The sequence below is a fragment of the Aptenodytes patagonicus genome, chromosome 3 (genome assembly GCF_965638725.1).
Source record: "Aptenodytes patagonicus chromosome 3, bAptPat1.pri.cur, whole genome shotgun sequence".
Classification (NCBI taxonomy): domain Eukaryota; kingdom Metazoa; phylum Chordata; class Aves; order Sphenisciformes; family Spheniscidae; genus Aptenodytes; species Aptenodytes patagonicus.
The window spans coordinates 120,544,779-120,567,098 of NC_134951.1; the positions used below are offsets into that span (position 1 = coordinate 120,544,779).

Consider the following 22,320-nt stretch of genomic DNA (forward strand, 5'->3'; position numbering starts at 1 on the left):
TGATTCATTCCACAAGATCTGGCTCTTCAGAAGTAATCTTTGCAAGTTTTTAGGGGTAGACTGGCCCTCTCACAACTGACATTGTTTATGAACATTTCTTCAAATTACTATCAGCTGTTCATACTGAGCACAGCAGTGCCTCCTTCACACGCATTCATAAAGGTTTGTAGAAGTCCTGCTCACATTCAATTTGCTGCTTGTCATTAGTTACCCTCCTGCTTAAGGATGTCTCATGTCATCTGTTTGTGGAGCAGAATGCCATACAGCTGCAGAGGGTACGAACAGTCATAAGCAACCAAGTTGGCACACGTTAAGAAGTTACTACCCAGACTCAGCAGAGACATCTGACCACATTCAAGCTCCTGGACCAATGCAAATTCAAAGTAAAAAAAAAAACATTTAAGGAAGCCCATTCAAGTAATTAACTATACAACAGACATACTAAATAAACTAAAGAACTACAAATATGGCAAAGTCAGCATAGCCAATTTCACACTAAACCAGAATAAGTTTATGAAGTGTCAGATGAGTGGGACAAAGGCTATGAGTTTGTCAGGGTGATCAGCTGAGACAGCTAATAGGCAAGTTACTGCCTTTAGCAGCATGTATTGCCTTGATGCAACTTAGTGGCAGACATTTTATTTAAAATTTCAAAAACAAATTTTCAAGCATTCTCAGTCTCACTTCAGGAACTTCAACACCAGCTGTAGAATATATATTCTCTAAACAAAAAGGAAAGAAAATTCTTTCTCTGGCTTCGCAGCCACCGTTGTACTTAAACTCTTTAAAACTCTGAAGTCATTCTGTACTTTTAGCATTTCATTGATGGAAGTGTGTGAATTACATGTCCCCAAAATAAACTCTGAACTATACAAATAAATACAGCACTGTCACAAGCTCACCCTCCTCTAGCCTCTCTTTTATAATACTTATTCCTTATTGCTAGGACAAAGAGATACGAGGTCAGCGGCACCAAACAACTCTGAAATGCTATCAACACTATAGAACATTACCAAACCAACATAATGAGGACTGTATCAGCTCCAATAATTTTATTAGTTTCTGAGGTGAAGCATTTTTCTTTTAGTAACCACTTCCAAGCTGACTGAGGCTTTTTTCCTTGTTAGAAGGGAGGCACTTCGTTTTAATTGCAGAAAAATTAAAAAACAAAAGCAAAACAATAAAAACAGGCAAATACAAAAAACCTATCCTCTAAAAAAAGTCTTCGCTGGAGCGTGTCCAGAGAAGGGCAACGAGGCAAGGAGGCTGGTGAGGGGTCTGGAGAACAAGTCTTAATGAGGAGCGGCTGAGGGAACTGGGGTTGTTTAGCCTGGAGAAAAGGAGGCTGAGGGGAGACCTCATCGCTCTCTACAACTACCTGAAAGGAGGTTGTAGTGAGGTGGGTGTTGGTCTCTTCTCCCAAGTAACAAGCGATAGGACGAGAGGAAATGGCCTCAAGTTGCACCAGGGGAGGTTTAGATTGGACATGAGGAAAAATTTCTTTACTGAAAGAGTGGTTAAACATTGGAACAGGCTGCCCAGGGAAGTGGTTGAGTCACCATCCCTGGAGGTATTTAAAAGACATGTAGATGAGGTGCTTAGGGACATGGTTTAGTGGGCATGGTGGTGTTGGGTTGACGGTTGGACTCGATCTTAGAGGTCTTTTCCAACCTCAGTGATTCTATGATTCTATTCTATGATTCACTTTAAAACCATTCTGTGACCTAAGCTTTTTATTTTGAAAGTATAGTTTAGTAACATGGTGGGAAAGAACTTGTATCAGTAACATTAGATATACAGCTATATAATTTTCATCATATTTAAAATCTAACAAAGTTATAGTACCTATCTCATATTAGAAATAAGATTTTTTTTTTTTAATAAATTACTTGAGAAGGATACAAACATCATAGCCAAAATGCAGGAGCGCAACTGTTGGCACAAAGCTTCAGTCCTGAAACTTGCCTGACAAGAACTGCAAGTTAGAGCTCAGTGCCTGTGGAGCAAAGCACCACTTCTGTGAATAACTGCATGTTCCTAGTTTTGCGACGGAGAGCTATTTTTTACTGCTTCTGGTATTAAAACTAAGCATGCTCGTATTTGCTGTATTGAGATTTGCTAAAGTCCAACTGTGGGAGTAACTGTGTGTTTTACTTGTCCTAGGTCCTTCTTTTAAGAACAGGACTGAGCCCAACATTAAGGGGTGCGAGTTTAGGAATTACTGGGCTTCTTTTTATATCTAGACCTGTCTTTTCAGGTCACCCTCCCTCACTCAGCAAAATGAAAAGGTTAATACAATCACAATAAATGGGATTTCCATCCCAACATCCTCACACGTTACTTACCAATTTTTTATTAACAGATATAAATATCTGTGTTTCCCAAAGTTAGTGTGGTGCTTATTCCTTAACTTTTGGTATAGAAGTCTACCTAAAACGTAAAAATTGGGTAAAAAGAAAAAGAAAGGCTGTAATCCCCACCCCCAAAACAACACCACTATAGTTGTATACACTGAAGCATCAAGACTTGTCTTTACCTGCAAAAATAAAGGTCCAGAATACAAAAGTTAAGCAAAGATAGCAGAAGACCTAACACAAAGAGGCATTGAAATATTACAATCGAAACTCCCAGTGAAGTGGCAGCCAACTGAAATCAAAGATCATAAGAAAAGCTTTCTTGATAATCGGAAGCAACATGGAATCTCTTTCCGACCAGAAATGCACAGAGTAATCTAAAACAGCTCCAGTGTACAGAAGACTGCATCCTTTGACAAAACTTCAGCCTTTCAGATAACCGCTTGCAAACTCAACATGCTCCAAAGATGGTTTTTACTGTGGCACAAATGAAGAATCTCTAATTAAATTAAAAAAAAAAATACTTGCAGCCTATAAGTTTAGCCCAGATTGGAATACTGCAACAAGATCCTCTTCCTTCAGCGTCTTTTTAAAGCGTGCCAAAACCATTAGTTAGAAGGATAATCTAAATAAAGCCATTGTTAAAAAAATAAAAATACATCATACCATGGCTGGAACAGCTAAGGAACTGGTCAGGGAGGAAGGATTATTTCCTGGCACAGTAATGTAGCAACAGACTGAGTTCTCTCTCCTTATTATTATATTAAGCCTTCACAATGTTTTGCAAAAATAAAACTGAGGTTTGTAGCTCATCTGTTTAACAGATGATCAATTGTATCAAGCAGCAAGACTTTGTTTCTAGGCACACTGTGCAAAAAAAAAAGTAAAAGCATACTTAGCAAGGAAAAGTCCAAATTCTGTTTTTGTTCATCTACCAGGTCACCTTGCCAAACCCGATACCTGAGCCCTATTATGCAGGTGCAAGTAAGGATTCAACTGCATTGAAGCCAACTGCATTAACCAGCGTAAGCAAGATTGCTATCAGCCTACCTAAGCAAGACTGTACTAGAGCAGATCTGGGTTGGACATGTAATTTAATTCACCACTCTGATTTTGGATAAGCCCCAGACATTCAGAATAATTACAGTGCCGTCAGAGACAATGCTCAATGTCAGTTATAACATTTAAGTTGTGTACTGTTTGTCTGAAGAGAGGAAGCACTCAAATGCCAGGTACCTTCCAGCTTCTCAAGCCAGCAGCTTCAACTGTGTTCCACAGCTCTTAAGGAATGACACTCTAAGTTTGTGGCAAGCATTTTGGCTTATACACGAGTACTTGAACATGGTAAGTCCTCTCTGACCCACCATATTTCATTAAATAGAAACTTCTTCCTAACAGATGAGACTCGAGTTGATAAAACAAAGCTCTAACAGCTACACTACTATTAAAGCTCTAGACCATACTGTACTATCTGTTGAGCTTCACCCTGAAATGCACTGGCAGAGTTAAGTAATTTGGAAATAAAATTCACTTACGATAGAAACTCAAAAGAAAACCGAGAGGCACAGTGGAATATACAGCTGATCAGAAACTAAAAGAAATATGCAGCATGAATTCAAGTCAGCACATTCACGTGAAATAAATAATGGAGTTGTCTATACTCAAAATGTTTTGGGCTGTTAACCACCAATACTGACTGCTCATAACCAGTTTTAGGACTTTGGCAGTTGAAACAAAAATAGCAGCCATTGAAGTACTGATACCTTTGATCATGAAAAACATTATGATGATTAGCATCTCCTGCCTATTTGTGCCAATCCCCCAAGATGTAAAAGACTGTAAACATTTTCGAAGTGATATGCCAAAAATCTTCTCACTATTAATCACACCCAGTGTACTTGAGAGGCTGTACTCTCAATTTCACTAGCATTAACTTGGTACGAAAGCCGGTCCAAGCAAGGGAAAAGTTGATGTTCTCACAACACCACATTATTACTTTGGTGCAAGCAATAGCGAGAGGAGGCAGCAGCTGTTGTGCTCAAACCAGAGGGCTAAAGAAAAAGAACAAGCCACAGATACATTCACAAAGCTATGGAAAGCAATGCAAGAATTTTAAGCCTACCACATCAGAAGGGTATACAGTCAGTCTAATGACAAAACTTAAGACATAGCTCCCTGAACCTCTTAGAAAACTCCTACGATTAAATTTGTTTCTCTCAAGTTAGTGAGAAAAGTCAGCTTGTACAAAAACTCTGGTCAGCAGGTCTAGAGCAAAGAAGGGTGCAGGGCTGCACAACTCAGATCTGGGGAGAGAGGCTGTGTGCGCGCACAGGCCAGGGAGATGAGAGGGAGAAGGCATTGCTCTCAGCAGGCAGTGAAAATTATATCAGCTCAGAGCCTCTGGAAATAACCTTCAGTAGAAATCCAACATTAGGGCATGAGAAAGTACAAGCTTAGGACGCATCTCTCTAACATAACCATCTGCAGTTTTATAAAAGCTGGAGGTGGTTGCTGTAGAGAGATGCTGTCCAATGAACAACTTAAAGCATTCTCCCTCCACTTACTTTAAAAAAAGACAATGTTTAGAGAACAAATACCATTACGGACAGTAACAGCAAGACAATACTAATAGTTTGTATTGTTCTACACTTATACTTCTAGCAACTAATCTCAATCAAAATCTTAAAGAGTTAAATAAAAGGTCTATTTTAGGGGAATTCTAGAAGTAGTTACTGAATTTTCTCTTCAAATTTTTTATCTAGACAAGAAGTTCAGGTGCAAGTAGAAAAGTTTGTTCTCTTAGAGCAACTGTGCAGATGTAAACTCACCGTGTCCAAGAACCGCGAGATTGTAACCGCACTTCCACTTGGATTTACGATACATAATCAAAAGCCACACTCGCAGAGGGAAAATGACCTGTTGATGATGGTGGCTGTCAACAATGGGTTCAGATCAGTTAGCTGCTAGTGCAGACAGGACAACATTTTTCAACACTGCGAGAGAAAGTGAGAGCGAGACCATATGGTTAAGCCCCATCCACATTAGCACCAAACAGCTAGCATCATCAATTGAGATCTGTCAGCTGGGAGAGGCAGAGGTGGGAAGTCTACCTGTTGCTCACAGCCACTGTAAAGAATGGTTTCGTAGAGGTTTATCAATGTTGGCTCAGTGTCTACGGGAATAAATGCATTTTGAGAAAAGCACAAATAACATGTCTTTGAACACAGCACATATTCTTGTGTCCAATCAGTATTCCTAGTGCAGAGCAACTCAAATACTAGTTGTTCAAAGTTATTCAAGGAATTCAGTTACCAGTCAGTTGGTTGCAGCACGCTCAAGAGTTACTGGAATTTAAGAACATGTTCTGGAATTATACTGGATAAGTCTAAGTTTTACATTTACAGAAGATTGACAGTTGCAGGTAAGCATTAGACAAGTATTGTCAGCAGACACCCTGGCTGTATGCTATTCAACACCATGCAAAATAAAGGGATGAAAGAGCCGGCTTTAACTTCAAACTACTTTGAGTAGAGGAAGCTGGACCAGATGATCTCCAGAGTTCCTGTCCAAAATAAATTATTCTATTCATTGACAAACCTGGCCATTAATGCAGAGGCATGAGCTTTGCATGCAAAGACAGAAGCACTGCACCACAGAACTACTAATCACCTATTCTCACGACCTGCAGGAATGCCTGCACTTAGCTGTTACCACTAACATACAGCAGGAGCACATTCTGTTGTTAAACAATTTTAAGGCAGCATAAAATACCACTGCCTGCAAAAGCAGTGGTCCTGCCTGCTGCCCTGCATGTAGACGACACAAGGTTTTTGCACAACCATAGTGTCCACAGATTCACGCCCCCATCTGTTCCTCAGTTGAATTTCCTAGGTTCCACGCGTGCATCTGAACACAGGACAGGAACAGAGCTGGGACCACCTTTCCTATAGTGGACTTTGTGTTCATTTCCAGAAAAAGAGCAAAATTATGTTTTTTTTAAATGCATGGACTAATTAATAGTGAGATGACAGGAAACAGGGTTTGTCCCTGAGCAGCACTTAAAAGCTGTTCTTAATTTTGAAAAACAGGGGAACATAACCACTCCTATTCTTAACTTTGGAGCTAGTTTTTGTTTTCTTTATACTTGCTCTTCTATTCAACTTATTTTGTTCCTTTAGGTAACAAAAGCTACATTCATCAGCAAAAGACAGCTTAGTAGAGCAATAATCTTATTAGCATGCATATTGAGTTAATACTAAGCTTATATGAAGGATGTTTGAAAATCAAGCTTGAAAACAAGTGCAGGAACAGCAATAAACTAAAAAAATTCAAATTCTGTCTCAGTTACAAAAGCAGACTTGCAACAACTCTTTGTTCTGTCTTCATCAGGTTTAGTCACTTCCTGTACATTTCTCCATAGGACAACTTTTCTATTACACTTTTTGCTATGCTTGGGGGTCTAGGACTTGGGACAACTCAAGACACAAAAGGAAGACAAGCACCGTTAGCCTACTCAGTTCCGCAGCATGATGTAGCACCAATTCCTCTTATGAGGAATGACACCAAGATAAAAATTACCAAAACACTTTTGGGAGGCAAAAATGAGGCACAGTTTGTCTGCTAACATTAATGCAAGTTACTTCCATAACTAGTTGCTACAATAAAACTTGGGATATACTAACATTAACACATCTCAGGGTCTAGTTGCAAAAACTCTTCCACCAATAATTCTTTCTTCTAGCACTGCTTGGCAAAGGTAAACTGCAGAAATTGAACAGGCCCCAAGAGAGACTCCAGCACACGTGTACTAAGTTGCAATGAGAAGACAGGAGGACAGAAAATAGTCTCTGAAGACCGTGGGATAGTATCTGAAGATTGTCAAAGCTTAAGTGATGCTTCTGAAGACTAATCATCATACTTAAGACGGAGTAAAGCCTAACTATAAACTATGGCTGAGGACTAGACAACTGCAGTTAGACTTAAAACCATGCTCAATCCTTTGGCATAAGAGTTAGGCCTATCAAAAACCACTGAGTGCCATGGTTGAGCCTACAATGAAGACTAACCAGGAATTCCCACATACTTCAATTACAATAATGACTATCAATAGCAAGAGTAGAACTTCTTGGAATTTTAAGTCTCTCTGTATCAAGAGACACCTCTGTCCCCCACCTAGATGCATGTCTTTAAAGAGCTGAGTGACTTTAGCAACACTAGCAGAAGGTGAAGTTGCAAAGTAGAAACCAAAACAGACTGTCATTTAATAAAAGGAGGCTCAGCAGGAGTAAGAGAGGCGGAGGTGGAAAAACCAGGCTCCACCGAGCACACCAGCACAATGGAAGGGAATCCTGCTCCACTCTGAGGGCTATGAGCCACCTGGCCAGAAGCCATGCTTATGCACAGCTACTTGGCCCTGAGGGTTGAAAATAAAAGATGAACAGCCAAAATATGAGGCCAGCAGACACAGCTGTCAGGCAGTGATCAGCAGACCCAACGACTGTAGCGTTATGAATGCTCCAGCCCATGTTGGTTGGCTGTTTTGCACTATACCCTATCCTTTTCCTCAGTTATTTCCTTCCTCTCTTTGTCTACCTACTGTAACTCCTACTTGCGCTCTGTTTCTCTCCCCTACCTCTTCCCTTTTTTGTCTCTGAAGAGTCCAAGGTCTTACAGGCAGACTTCTATTCATACAGCATACAAGCACTGCAAAATGAAAGTTCACAATTTTTAGTATGTTTAGCTGATTGTAACAGTCCTTTCCTGTCTCAGGTTTTTATAAAATTCAGGTTTCTTGAAAAACAGTTGATGGATTCTGTTTATAACACTATCCTTAGTCACAACATACCAGTCAGTATTAAAGACAGGAGTTCACAAATAATGCAGTGTGCTGTTTTAGCTTCTATAAATGGAGAGTGCAGCCACTGCAGAGACGTCTGATCTACAGCTCTCACTCATATAAACAGTCCCTAGCCACACAAATAAAGACTGTCAAGATCCTTCCCCAAATTCCTGCAGGGAAAAGAAATTAAAACGATAGCAGATTGGATGGAACAGCTCTAAGAAAAATCATTAATGGTAGCTGTAAAATCTAAAATTAAAGTAAGTCTGGTTTTGATGCTTTCAGTACACACAGTACATTAAATTTGGCATAAGCCCAATGGAACATGAAGTACTTGTGGACAATGTCTGCCAAGAGCTAGAAATATAGCACTTAGTCTTTAAAGAACAAACAGAGAGCCTCAGACCATTTCTACTTTATGCATCTGAAAAAAATTAAATCAAGGTGATCTTTCTGAGGGAACATTTGTATTAAATCTAATTGGCATGCTTTGTGCAATACTGAACTGAGCATATGCCAATTGGCAGAGAATCAGTACTTGTCATTTTATAATCCGTTCCACTTGTGACAAAGGTTACGAACAGATGTTATGCCTCCCCATATTCCAAATCACTGTCCTTTCCTCCTTAGCAGCAGGCTTGTGTCTCAGACAAGTTCTGTACCTGGTCCTTGGTCACACTGACACAGTGGAAGCAAAAGAAAGAAATGGGAAGCGTGAATTCAGAGAACTCACACCGCACTATTTTTTCATCCACCTTCACATTTGTTGGTACTTCATTAGTTTACATGCCTCAGAGCAGAGCAAGATTTGATTAGTAACTGAATACTAATTTGAATTTCTGTAGCAGCCTCCAAACATTAGCGAATTAAGCATCAACACACCTGTGAGTTCCTTACCTTTATTAAAATAAGGACAAAAAAAGGGAGACAAGCCTAACACCCATCCAGGGCTTTGGAGACACCATCCATCATCCCAGCATACAGGTTCCTCTCCCCCCACACATCTCCCATACGCTGAGCTCCTAGTTGGACAGGAGAACAGAGTGCAATTCCAGCTTTGTTATGATTTCTGCTATTATATGTGGGAGGGCTTACACATCCTTCCGCACTCCTCCCAGGGATTCAGGAGGGAACATAACCCTCTTGTCTTTAAGGCCAGTATGAGGTGCTGGCACAGAGGGATCGCAGCCCCAGCCCTGCCTTGGGAAACTGGAGAGCCAGAGAAAACAGGCAATGCTATACGTGTCATCTGCCCAGAGCGAGGCAAGAAACTCCTCCTGCCATCTCACTCTACATGTAAGCCAAGCACTATCTGGATCTTTAAAACTGTTACTTCTTGATGACTGAGGTTTTGAAATATATAACAACAAAAGGGCCAGATAAATCTGATTGTTACTCCTCATTAATAGCTACAAAATAACAGCAGCAGGCCTACAACATTTGCTGTTGTGGACTCTTAAGAGACTGAAAGACATCAGACACTTTCTACACATGCTTATTGACACAATAAATAAACTCTTCACTTCTCCCTGCAACTGGTCCCTCTTGGGTTTAAGGTAGAGGTTAACTCTTCCCTCATCTTTCCCTCCCTCAACAGGAGCTCTTATCTTTGCTCCTGTTTAGACACTGCAACTTAAACAAGCTCCTCCTCCAAGTTACAGTACGTGAAAGATTGCAGCAAAAATGCTTGTAACACTTTCCCTCTAGAGGTAGGAGTTTCCCTTGCTGACTACGAGTATCACACAGAACAGTGAAATACGAATAGTTAGTTAAATGAGAGAAAAAAATTAAATAGTGTGTATATATGGCTTTAAACTAAAGCAGGGTAGATTTATTCTAGATATAAGGAAGAAATTTTTTACTCTGAGGGTGTTGAAGCACTGGAACAGGTTGCCCAGAGAGGTGGTGGATGCCCCATCCCTGGAAACATTCAAGGTCAGGCTGGACGGGGCTCTGGGCAACCTGACCTAGTTGAAGATGTCCCTGCCCATGGCAGGGGGGTTGGACTAGATGACCTTTAGAGGTCCCTTCCAACCCAAACTATTCTATGATTCTGTGATTCTATGATATTGGCATAGATATTCAAAAGCAGTTGCTAAATCTAAGTCACAAGTGGCTTATAAGCCCCCACATTTTACTACAGCATCCTGGCCTTTTTTAGCCAGCAGTGAGAGGTGCAAGGACCTACTCTATGTTCACATCTGCTGCTCAGAAAGCCTCAGACAAAGCTAATACACTGGCCACAGTACTGACTGTAAAAATACACACACGTGCAAGAAAAAAAGTAAATGGATAAAAATAAAAGCTACTCATGCATTTATCTGTTTGCAAGATCAAGTTGAGTTCCTCAACTTCAGCAGGTGGCTGACTGCCTCAACAGAATAATGCATCACTTCTTTTAAAAAACAAATGAAAAAACCACACAGCTGCTACCCTCACCACGGTACACTCCAACTCTCTGCAACAATCTTGAATAGTTTACAGAAACCTTAACCACCAGCCAACAGTTCGTGCTGCACCAAAAGGGAAAGCTCTACTGGAATGATATTTCACATCCATCGCATACAGCACCAAATGAATGCTAAAACAATTGATGTGGGCTATCAGCAGCATAGTAATTACCTTATTAAAAAAAAAGATCAAAGAACAAAGATCCAGTATGATGGATACACCTACCACAGGAATCAAGAGGAGATGACTTGGCTGTGAAAGTCATCTAAGCACAAAAGGGTGATCAACTGTCTTCAGACTAATATACATTACAATATAATTTGTCTTATACTTGGTCTGCTAATCCCAGGGTATGAAGTGCACAGTTATTTATATATGGTTTTTATCGATATGGTTTATATATTAAAAAACCATATGTAATGGTTTAACTCTAAGAGGTGCAGGGAGAGCAGATTGGATGAGATCATCACTATGATCACAAATTTGCCTAAACATTATCACATGAGAAAAAGAACAAACAAAACACCTAAGAGCCTACTTTTGGGCCTTCTGGTTCTCTGCACTACCTGTCTGAAAAACTGAGAAAAATGTTTAAATCTTTCCCCCCCTTGAGAAGCAGTTTTTACTGATTGCCCCCGTAAGTTTCAGGGAATTTGAGCTGGATCTCTCCCAGCTCTTTGCTGAAGGTACATTAAACAAATATCCACCTAACACACACAAACAGCAGGTGTTGAAGTTAGGTGTTACCATGATGACTTGTTTTACAGTTTGACTATTATCTTCTCCCCTCTAACTATTCAACTGCTAATCATCACTACTCATGTTAAAAATATCTTAACATTACAATACCAATTAAACAGAACCTATATCCAATGCGAGAACAAGCTGGAAACATTTTCTGGGTAAAAACAGAGATGGTCTTTACATGTGGCTTTAATTCATTCTTTTAAAGCAGAAAAAGACGACAAAAAAATGAACATACCAAATCGTTAACAAGCATACAGCAAGCGATATCCCTCTTCCAGCCCAAGTTTACCAGCCTCATCTGTGTTGGCCATTCAAGCCTAGATTATGTCCTATGGCTAAGATTGGGCCACCCGCCACTCAAGCACAGAAGACAGATTATACTAGAGCATATCTAATTTAAGGAAGCCACGCACGGACAGCCAGTGCACTCACACCACTTGTGGGCATCATACAGATTTTTGTGGAGTTCTGAAAGCAGCATTCCTAAATCTGAGACCAAATTACCCTCACGTTTGATTATGAAGATGGAAATAGCAATATTGACTGAACAGTCCATAACTCCGGTTTCCCACACACGAATAGTTAACAACTCTGGTTTCCTATACACAAGGAACTCTCCCAGTTTCTTTTAGAAGATTTTGACATCATTACTAGCACGTTACATTTTCCTTCCTAAATTCAAAACAGAGCACTTGCCCAGCAGAAAGGAGCCAGATCCAAGAGGAAGCAAATACCCTACCTGAGACATTAGCTAAGGGTTGAGGCCCCTGTACTCTTTCACTGTAGAACAGAAGTTCAAAGTCATCTTCCGCTAGCCTTGAAACACAGCAGCAATCTAAATACAGCAACTCAAATACCTACATGCATTTATTTTCTTCCATGTTGAGCATTCCTTGGAGTATTTAAAGTGGCTCAGGGAAAAAGCAAACCAAAGCCAAACAAAGAAAAAATATATTAGTGGGAAATGGCGGAACTGACATATTTTTAGAATTAGCAGCTTGTCCCAAGAGGTGCATTAAAGAAGGAAAATGAGCAACAAGTTCTTTAAAAGGAAGCAAATTACTTTATAGTAAGCCTCCATATGTGATGCATTTTGGATTTTTTCCCCTAACCTCATACCAAATAAATAGTTCAGCTACATGATATGACAAGAGAACCATTACTTATTTTCCCAGTTGAACCTTGTGTTAAACTACGATTAAAGCAATATTTATTCTTGTAAAAATATTGTACTGAACTACAACTGCTTCAGATAAGTGGAAAGGATAACAAGGTAGCATCAGACAAAAATCTCAGTATACATATTAACACTTAAGAAAAGAGGAGCCTTGAGATTTCTCAGCAGGAATTCTTCAGGGACCACTTCTATCATTTAACACGAATAATTTGTCTTAGGACAAAGAAAATACAGATGAAGTACTCAAGTTTGTATGGTTTTAAAATCAAGTCTTTACTATTTAATACTGCTTGACCATTAAAAGCAGAAGGAACTGAGGGCAGGGAAAGCAGGCACTTTGGGGCAGATCTGTAACCGTCAGAGAAGCATGATCTTAACACAAGAAAAGGAACTACAAACACATGACACCCTAAGTCTAATTTTGCTACCAGTATAATGTTGTCTTATAGCGTCCCAATGGACTTGATGGTTAAGGGGGCCATACGTGCAGGCTAGATAGGCACACTAGTTCCCATACTTAAAGCCCACAGTTCCACCTAGATGCTTCATTTGCTGCCCCAGCCGTTGCTGACCATTTCTTGGGCAAAGATGACCAGCTGGATGGAAACATTTCAAGCTAGATCTAAGCCAGAGACGCCAGTTTGGTTGCCCAGACCCAAAGAACAATTAAGACATTCGTGTTGTTGACCCAGGTTAAGGGGTTACCATCCTAGAGGACACGCTGGCAGAAGGGAGGGAGAAACTAACTCAGCTGCTACTTTCTAGTTGCTCGCCACTGCATTCAGAAGAACCGTCTGACAATTAAGCAGGAGCACTGAAGAGGCAAGCAGGTCAGGGTGAGATGCCTGAATTGGATCACTTAAGTTTGCTCTCACTATGCCTCCAGAAAACTCTTGCGGGCCTTGAGCTCCACCGATGCCAATGGCAAATCTTAACAGTTTTCTTAACAGAAAACAAATCAGTCCCTTCAAATTTGACGTCTATACCCCCACCTTGCCCATGAAGTAAGGAAAATAGGTATCCCAGCTCAGGAAAGAGTATTTTTAAGTGTTTGTAATGAAGCCCAAAGAGTTATATAGTTGCAGAAACATTGCATACTTGAAATACAAGCAGCTAAGTACATCCAGGCAGATGAATCAATTGGCAATGGAAGGAAAAATCCATTGATGGTGGCCTACTTAAAGACAATTTTGGCTAGGCAGGTTTTTGTGTTTTGTTTATTGTTTTTCTGGTTTTGGGGGTTTTGGTTGGGTTTTTTTTTCCATCTTCTCCACAAGTCCTAGCTCCAATAAACTATCCCCCAAAGAATCTTACTCAACCAACTTGCTCCAATCCCGTATCTTGCAAACGTCTACACAATATTTTTTGATATATCCCACTTGCTCAAAACCTCAATCAATCCACAAAACAGCATTCTCTAGTGGCTATTCATATTATCAACTATCCTAATAATAAAAAAATATTCTGTAGATCACTTCTGGTTTAAGTCTATTTAACTTCAGCTTTTTCCTACCTTCCTTGCTGTTCATTTCTGTGCTATGCCATAGACTTTGTCTACAACGCAGAGCCTCAGCCTCCACAGCAAATGTTAACAGAACCACAAATGGAAATGCAGCGTTTAGTGACAAAAGCTCTTCTGCCAAAACCATGCTTATCTCCCTGAATACCGAATACATAAACTAATAGGCTGACAAAAGCACTCTATCAGCAAAAGCTTGACTACATCTCGGACTCTGATTAACTTCTGTCAATTAGATGGTGCAATTGCTCCCACCAACACATACATCTAGTATAGCCAGACCAGCACCTCTCTGGCCCAAATATCTCTGTACTATTAAAAAACTTCTCCCAAACGGAGCACTTTTCTCCCCCTTCTAAAAACACATTTATGCAATTAATCTGCTACAAACAGGGTCAGCAGAGAAAAACATCTGGTTGACATAGCTGTATAGCCAACATCAAGGAAGATCAAGAGCGTCTTGAGCCAGCATGACATATATCCAAAGTCTTCTACAACATACTCTACTGGAGAACAAGGAAAGTATTGCAATGCAAGCGTAAATCAAACAAATCCTCTTCCCAGCAGCGATATAATTGTGGGGCCGGAGTAAGAGGTTTTGACTGCTCCTACTCTGACAACTGCCACATGCCTTCAATTAGGACAGTAGAATTATAGGACACTCCCAGTCCTGAAACCACAGCCAGAAATGCACTGCAAGGTTCAGTCCACTCCGCTCTTGAGTACATGAGATTTGAGCCTAAAATTCAGCATTTATATAAGTACATACCATGGGCGACAGTCAAGTCACTATGGTTGAATTCAGCAGCATGGATTAAGAAACAAGGTCAGCAGACTAACTTTTATTACCTATTCATGAACTGAACTGTGCTCCTGCATGGCAGAGACCAGATGATACCATCAATCTTTAGAATCATAGAATAGCTTGGGTTGGAAGGGACCTTTAAAGGTCACCTAGTCCAACCCCCCTGCAATGAGCAGGGACATCTTCAACTAGGTCAGGTTGCTCAGAGCCCCGTCGAGCCTGACCTTGAACATTTCCAGGGATGGGGCATCCACCACCTCTCTGGGCAACCTGTGCCAGTGCTTCAACGCCCTCAGAGTAAAAAATTTCTTCCTTATATCTAGTCTAAATCTACCCTCTTTCAGTTTAAAACCACTACCCCTTGTCCTGTCACAACAGGCCCCACTAAAAAGTTTGTCCCCATCTTTCATATAAGCCCCCTTTAAGTATTGAAAGGCTGCAATAAGGTCTCCCCAAAGCCTTCTCCTCTCCAGGCTGAACAACCCCAACTCTCTCAGCCTTTCTTCGTAGGAGAGGTGTTCCAGCCCTCTCATCATGTTCGTGGCCCTCTTCTGGACCTGCTCCAACAGGTCCGTGTCTTTCTTGTGCTGAGGGCTCCAGAGCTGGAGGCAGTACTCCAGGTGGGGTCTCACCAGAGCAGAGTAGAGGGGCAGAATCACCTCCCTCGACCTGCTGGCCACGCTGCTTTGGATGCAGCCCAGGATACAGTTGGCCTTCTGGGCTTGTCCAGCTTTTCATCCACCAGTACCCCCAAGTCCTTCTCGGCGGGGCTGCTCTCAATCCCTTCATCCCTCAGCCTGTATTGATACTGGGGGTTGCCCCAACCCCGGTGCAGGACCCTGCACTTGGCCTTGCTGAACCTCATGAGGTTCACATGGGCCCACTTCTTGAGCTTGTCCAGGTCCCTCTGGATGGCATCCCGTCTCTCTGGCGTGTCGACTGCACCACTCAACTTGGTGTCGTCAGCAAACTTGCTGAGGGTGCACTCGATGCCACTGTCTGTGTCATTGGTGAAGATATTAAACAGTAATGGTCCCAATACAGACCCCTGTGGGACGCCACCTGTCACCGATCTCCATGTGGACATTGAGCCGTTGACCACTACCCTCTGGATGCCACCATCCAACCAATTCCTCATCCACTCGACAGTCCACCCATCAAATCCATATCTCTCCAACTTAGAGAGAAGGATGTTGTGGGGAACTGTGTCAAAGGCCTTACAGAAGTCCAGACAGACAACATCCGTAGCTCTGCCCTTGTCCACTGATGTAGTCACTCCATCACAGAAGGCCACTATGTTGGTCAGCCAGGACTTGCCCTTGGTGAAGCCATGCTGGCTGTCTTGAATCACCTCCTTGTTCTCCATGTGCCTTAGCATAGCTTCCAGGAGGATCTGTTCCATGATCTTCCCAGACACAGAGGGGAAGATCAAATTAATTAACCAAATGCTTCCACCCAGGTGCTGCGTTCAGCCTGAATCAAACAAGCTGCTGACTAGTTCACACTTGAGCCCACATCCCAAAACACTACCTTCACAGCATTTACACCTAGTATGCCAGCCAGGAGACAATGCCGGAGCAAGACTGGTATTCATGACCACCTACCTTCAGCACAGGGTGCTGGCAGAGGACAACAGACTTTTCCTGTAGAGCCTGTAGTTTCCAGTCAACTATTTTACATCCATTCATGACTACAGGGTTATTCCAGAAAGGTCATTTTGAGCAGCTAGCAACATTTGGTGCTCCCAACCACACGACAAAGGGCAGCAAAAGAAGTCCATGGCATAGGGCTCACCTAAGTAGCCAATAAGCTGTGCACTCACTTGTGCAAAGCATTGAAGCACCTCTTCCTACTTGAAGCAAGATCTCCTTTTCAAATCAATATAAATACAGGACACTTGGAAAAGAACATATTCATAGCGCAAGGCTGTAATTTTTCTGCAAATCAAGTTATTGTCAATAGTTTTTACTGCTTTTAGGAAAAAGCAGCAACAGGGTAGAGCTTGCTTTTTTTGTAGTTTAAGGATGATTTCTAGCATGCCAAAGAACTTTCTTTTTTAAGCTGGAAGGCAGGTTTTTGAATACATCGATTCAAACATTTTAAACAAGAAACACTTACAATCACTTGTGACTATTAATCGCCACATCCACTGCAAAACATTAAGGCCACAAAGAACGCGCCCACGATGCTACCATATTGCTCCAGCCCACCTCCACCCTCCCACTGGAGAGCCTACAGCAGCACAGGGAGAGGGAAATCCATCCCACAAGCTGCCCACGGCCTCCTGGGAGACACAGAGCCACTTCAGCTTTGCCCAACTGACACGATTTGCATCTCATGGGATCAGAACTAAATTGTTATTTTACCTTCTTCCCCATGAATCTTTCCATCCAGGTAGACTAACTGGGCCCGACTGGGGATGCAATATTAATTTCAGTAGAACCGGAGGACTGCAGTAGGAGTATCAGGTTTACTGGTGCATCCTGTTAACCAGTAGATTGAAAGGAAACAGAAACTAGATCAGATGGAAACACGCTTACTTTTTTCCACTGAAACTCTCTGTCGTATTTAGCAGTGCTCGACCTACTTCCTATACCATGTCTTTGCTGTCACTTCCTTTGACAGTTTGTCAGCACTCCCATGAATCTGGTGATTAAGGAATGAATGTCTGGGAAGCAAAAGAGATGGACGTTTTCCTCTTGATGCCACCTACAGTCAAAACTTTTACCATCTAACCAGCAAGGCATACAGTGACCAGCTAGCAACAAGTACCTCCAATTACTGGCATCCTGCAAGAATTCCTAATCAACTGTGTAAATTCGCTTACAAGTATGCACTTAAGGGTGACTTTGATTTCTCATGAAACACCCTCATTCTTCCTTTTTTAGCTCAGGGCATGGATTAGCATCTACAAACAGCTTCGGGTTTTCTGCTTTCCTGTATTCCAGAGTTCCTGTCTGAGAAGACATTTTATATCAAAATATACATGTAATTAGTTCCTTCCAAGTGAGTAAGAGTTTTAAATACCACTGGCTCCAAGCAGATGATGCTCTATTTTGCATCTACAAACACATAGTCTCTAGCTATAAATCCTGAAGTGAAAGGATCCTGTTTTCCATGCCTAGTTTCTTAACAGAAACCAGTATTGATACCAAAATACAAAGCAGTTGTAGCAGGCAGACTTTAATACCTAAGTTCTGCTTTAACTGAAATACTAGTAGTTACACAAAATTTTAATTTCCAAGAGGAACAGTAGCATGGTGACCTGCTGCATTGAGAAATACATTTCAGTGTTTAGTAAGAACGGAAACATTCATTAGGCACACTTCACAAGACTATACTCAGCATAACATAGGTGCTCCTACAAGTTTAATTCATTTGAAATAGGAGACGTTTAAGCTTAAGGTACCCAGTAGGTGCCTATATACAACTAAAACGCATTCCTAAAGCTTCCTGCCTGGCCATTCATATGACTTCAAAAGGAGTTACGACACTTATCTTACACGGCATTAAAGGGACTAATTTTCCAACTATGACTGCTCAATTTTCTACAAACCTGGCTTTTTCTTGGAGGGGAAGGAGGGTAGGGGAGAGGAGAGGGGGAAGTGTCCCGTGCAGACGTCTGAACTTTGGCACTACATTACTCACTCCAAAATTGTCGGCCTAAAACATCACAAAGCCACACAGACCACATGACAACACATGCAAACAAAAATCTGAGCAGTCTGTTCAGCTGAAGCTTTCGTCTCCACTAACCTACCGGTACCTTTTGGCATAAAAAGCGACGGAAGATGTATCATCAACAGGTCATCTGGCTGCTTCTTTGTAAAAAAAAAAAATGAAAAGCTGCTGAACAGAAACCGGAAATGGCCTTTTTTCCCCCAGCTCTCCCCCTACCCCCCCACGCGTTCAAAATGGAAAAAATATTAACGCATCGTCCTTCGGATGCAGAACTGCCAGCTCTGTCTAGCTGAAATGCTTTGTAATTTTACTCGCCAAGTACTGTGTTTCCAAGGCAGAGGAGTTCCCAGCAAAAACAAATTGGTGGCCTTTAAAAGGTAAGGCCAGAAACATGAGCATAACAGCTAGACTGCTTTTTGCTTGCATGTATTCTAGAAGCTGCATTTTGCAGAGGTGAAATAGCTGCAGTTTTTGAGGGGGTAGTTAAAACAAAAACAAAGAAAAAAAAGAAAAAAGCTTTCAGCATAAAAATATAATAGCTGCTTTAAAATATCGTTATCCCTTTTAAGAAGCAAAAAAATTATTGAGCTGAAAACACAACGGCTGGTCCTCTCCCCTGCCTTCTAGAAATCTTCTCCATGGCTGTTACAGGCAGAAATGTCCCCCTGCCATTAGGTCTTCCTGAAACCGCATTATTTAACCACGTGAAAAAAAAAAAAAAAGAGTGAAAAGAAAAACCCGACGAAAGTTGCGCTGGATGGCAGGCTGCTCACAAAAGAGCCAAGGCTGAGGATACGGGAGAGAAACCTCGCAATTCCCCCCAAGAAGCTTAAAATTAAGAAGACACAACCTATCTACCGGCTATCTGGATTCTTCCAGAGTAAAACAACATCAAATTTGGAAGAGCTGGGGAAAAAAAAAAGAAGCACGCTTTCCCACCAAGATTTTGCAGGTTAACACCAGCAAAACAAAATCCCCCTTTGTTTTGTTTTCACCCGCCTGCGTGCTGCTCCCATTCAACGCTCCGGCACAGGGGGCTGCGATAAATGGAGCCTGGACTTCGGGGGGACTCCTTCCTCCCCGAAAAAAAGAAAAAAAAAAAAAGTAACACGACCACCGCCAAAAAACCCCACCCCCCGAATTCAACAAAACCTCGGAGTCCAAATACTGAACGACTTTTTTTTTTTCTGTTATTTTTTTCAAAGTGATGTTTTTCCCGAGGGCAGGCGGCTCGGCAGCCGCTCCATGACAAAGAGCTTCCCCAGCACATCCAGCCCCAGAGCGGGGCTCGGCCAACTCCGGGTGGGTGGGAAGGAAAAAAGAAAAAAATAATAAAAAAAAGAAAGACAACAAACTCCCCAAACCCCGGGAAAAAAAATAAAAACAGAGAATTATTTTAAAAACAGCTCCAAAAAGGCAGCCCTGCGGAGGCGCAGCACAAAGCGCGCAGGGCAGCGGGCGAAGGGGGGGGGGGGGGGGGGGGGGGGGGGAAGCAGCCCGACTCCCCCCTCGCGATACGGGCGCGCCGATGGGGCTCTGTCGCGACAGGCGCGATACTCACCCCAGGGAGGAAGGAAGCAGGCGGAAGAGGCACCCCACGCCGGCAGTCGCAACTCCCCGAGGCGGCGGGGGAAGGCCGGGAGCGGGGGGAAGAGGAAGGGGCAGCCTCAGCCTTCGTCCCCGTCTCCTCACGGCCCCACGGCGGGCGACAGCCCCGGCTGGGCGAGACGGGAAGGAGCCTCCGCAGCGCTCCCCCCCGCCCCCGCGGGCTCCGGCGAGCCGGCGCTGCGAGCGACAGGCCGGGAAGCGGCGGCAGCTGCCGGGAAGCGGCCGGAGAGAACAACCCGATCGACGCCGGCTCCGCCGCCCTCACAACGGCCTCCCCCGCCTCTCCGCCGCGCCTCACCACGCCGCCCGCCCTCTGGGTCGGCGGCCGCCGCGCGCTCGCGCACCCCACCGGCGGGGGCGGGGCGGGGGCGGGGCGCCGCACCTCACGGGGCCCCGCCCCGCGGCATGACGGGACTTGTAGTGCCGCCCCGTGCACAGCCCTGTATGGGTGCGTGTGGGTGTACGTATGTATGTGTGTATACACACGTACTTATACGTGTGTGTATGTGTATGTATATACACGTGTGTGTATGTATATGTATGCATATTTTTGTGCTTATATGTCTGTATATGTGTGTATATGTGTGTGTATGTGTGTGTATATATGTGTATTATATATATGTATATAGGTATATGTATGTATATGTATGCATATACATGTGTAGATATGTGTGTATATATGTGTGTGAATACACACGTATATGCACATGGATGTATGTGTATATATATGTGTGTGTATATATATGTATATGTACGCATATATATGTGTGTATATGTCTGTATGTGTATATATGTGTGTATACACACACGTATATGTGTATATATGTGTGTATGTATGTGCATATATGTATGTATATATGTGTATGTCTATGCATGTGCATACATCTATATATATACATGAATATATGCACATGCATACACTTACGCATAAATACACATGTGTATGTATATGTATGCACATGCATACACTTATACATAAATAGGCATGTGTGTTTATGTATAACACATGTATGTATATGTGCACATATTGCATCTATGGTGGGGTGCCACCATTTGCAGGGGGGTTCCTGCCGTCAGTCAGCCCAGATCCAGCAAGCAAAACCCAAAATGCAGCCCTCCATCTGCCCGAGCGCGGCTTGGCCATGCCGGGAGCTGGATCCCGCTGGGGTTGCAGAACAGGGCAGCAGCACACCCCCGGGCAGGAACGCAGTGAGCGCTCTCCCTTCCTCCAGTAAAAGTTCGTTTTCCAAACATCTGTGCACCTTTATGGATCTCAGTGCTGGCCTTCAGGTCCTCGTGGTGCAACGCTGGGGTGATATATTGGGAAGAGACGGCGGGGCAGCAATCCCCACCAGCTGGGATCCAGCGCCAGCAGCCGCAGCCACACATGCGTTGAAAGCTTGAGAGACTCGCATTGCTCGGGGAATTTGAATGATGGACGTTTCAGCTGACAGATCCCTTACAGACACAACAAAACCCTCCAAAATATTTGTTACGGGAATGTTTCTGCAGGAGCAACCCTCCCCATCTCTGCAAACCAGAGCCTGCCGATTTTTTAATAACAACATCAAGCATGGTGGAATAAGAAACCCACTTGCTAGGAGTCAGGGGTGATGCTCAAAGGCTGTTACACGGGCTCAGGACTGAATATGAACTGGATGGAGCGGCTGCTGCCTGGTGTGAAAGCCCGACGCCGCTCAGGCTCACTCCCGATGCTGCTTTGTGGATTTTTAGCCTCATTTCTTTGTCAGAGTGAAATAAATGATCCTGGGTATTATAACCCGTGGTGTGCTGCCCCGATCCTGTCCAGATATGTCTTGCTATGCGTGTGTGGGTGCTTAAATAAATATATAAAAACATATTTCAAGCAAGGCAGGGAGATTGCTCTATACTATAGGCTGCTCCGGCAGTGCTGCCAATGATGACTGTTACAGTGGTTCTCCAAGAGCATTTGTTTGGACAAAATATACTCTTGAAATAAATACCTTGAAATACTATTTCAGCTGAAAGACCCTTCTAGCAATGGAAAGAAAGACTACATTAACTGATTTTGTTCTATGTTTTCTGTAGCTTAAGGGAAATCACAGCCTGGATGTGGCCTTCAAACTTATTTTTGTTTTCTTGTACGTAGTGAGAAAC

The 22,320-nt window shown here is 42.7% G+C and overlaps 1 protein-coding gene across 7 annotated transcripts in view; it reads right to left on the minus strand.

The window, feature by feature from the left end:
* PELI1 (pellino E3 ubiquitin protein ligase 1) overlaps positions 1–20,458 on the minus strand; it is a 48,136-nt gene extending 27,678 nt beyond the window's left edge. The window contains exons 1-3 of one of the 7 annotated variants that reach the window (XM_076334995.1): positions 20,135–20,458; positions 17,259–17,375; positions 5,183–5,347 (exon numbers count right to left, since the gene is read on the minus strand). In XM_076334995.1, the coding sequence (XP_076191110.1) occupies positions 5,183–5,237 (55 nt within the window). In that variant the 5' untranslated portion in view covers positions 5,238–5,347; positions 17,259–17,375; positions 20,135–20,458. Of the gene's footprint in view, positions 1–5,182; positions 5,348–17,258; positions 17,376–18,658; positions 18,714–20,134 lie in introns of those variants that run through there. The other 6 variants (XM_076334996.1, XM_076334994.1, XM_076335001.1 and 3 more) reach the window with 6 other exon arrangements.
* Between the last annotated feature and the right edge of the window lie 1,862 nt (positions 20,459–22,320).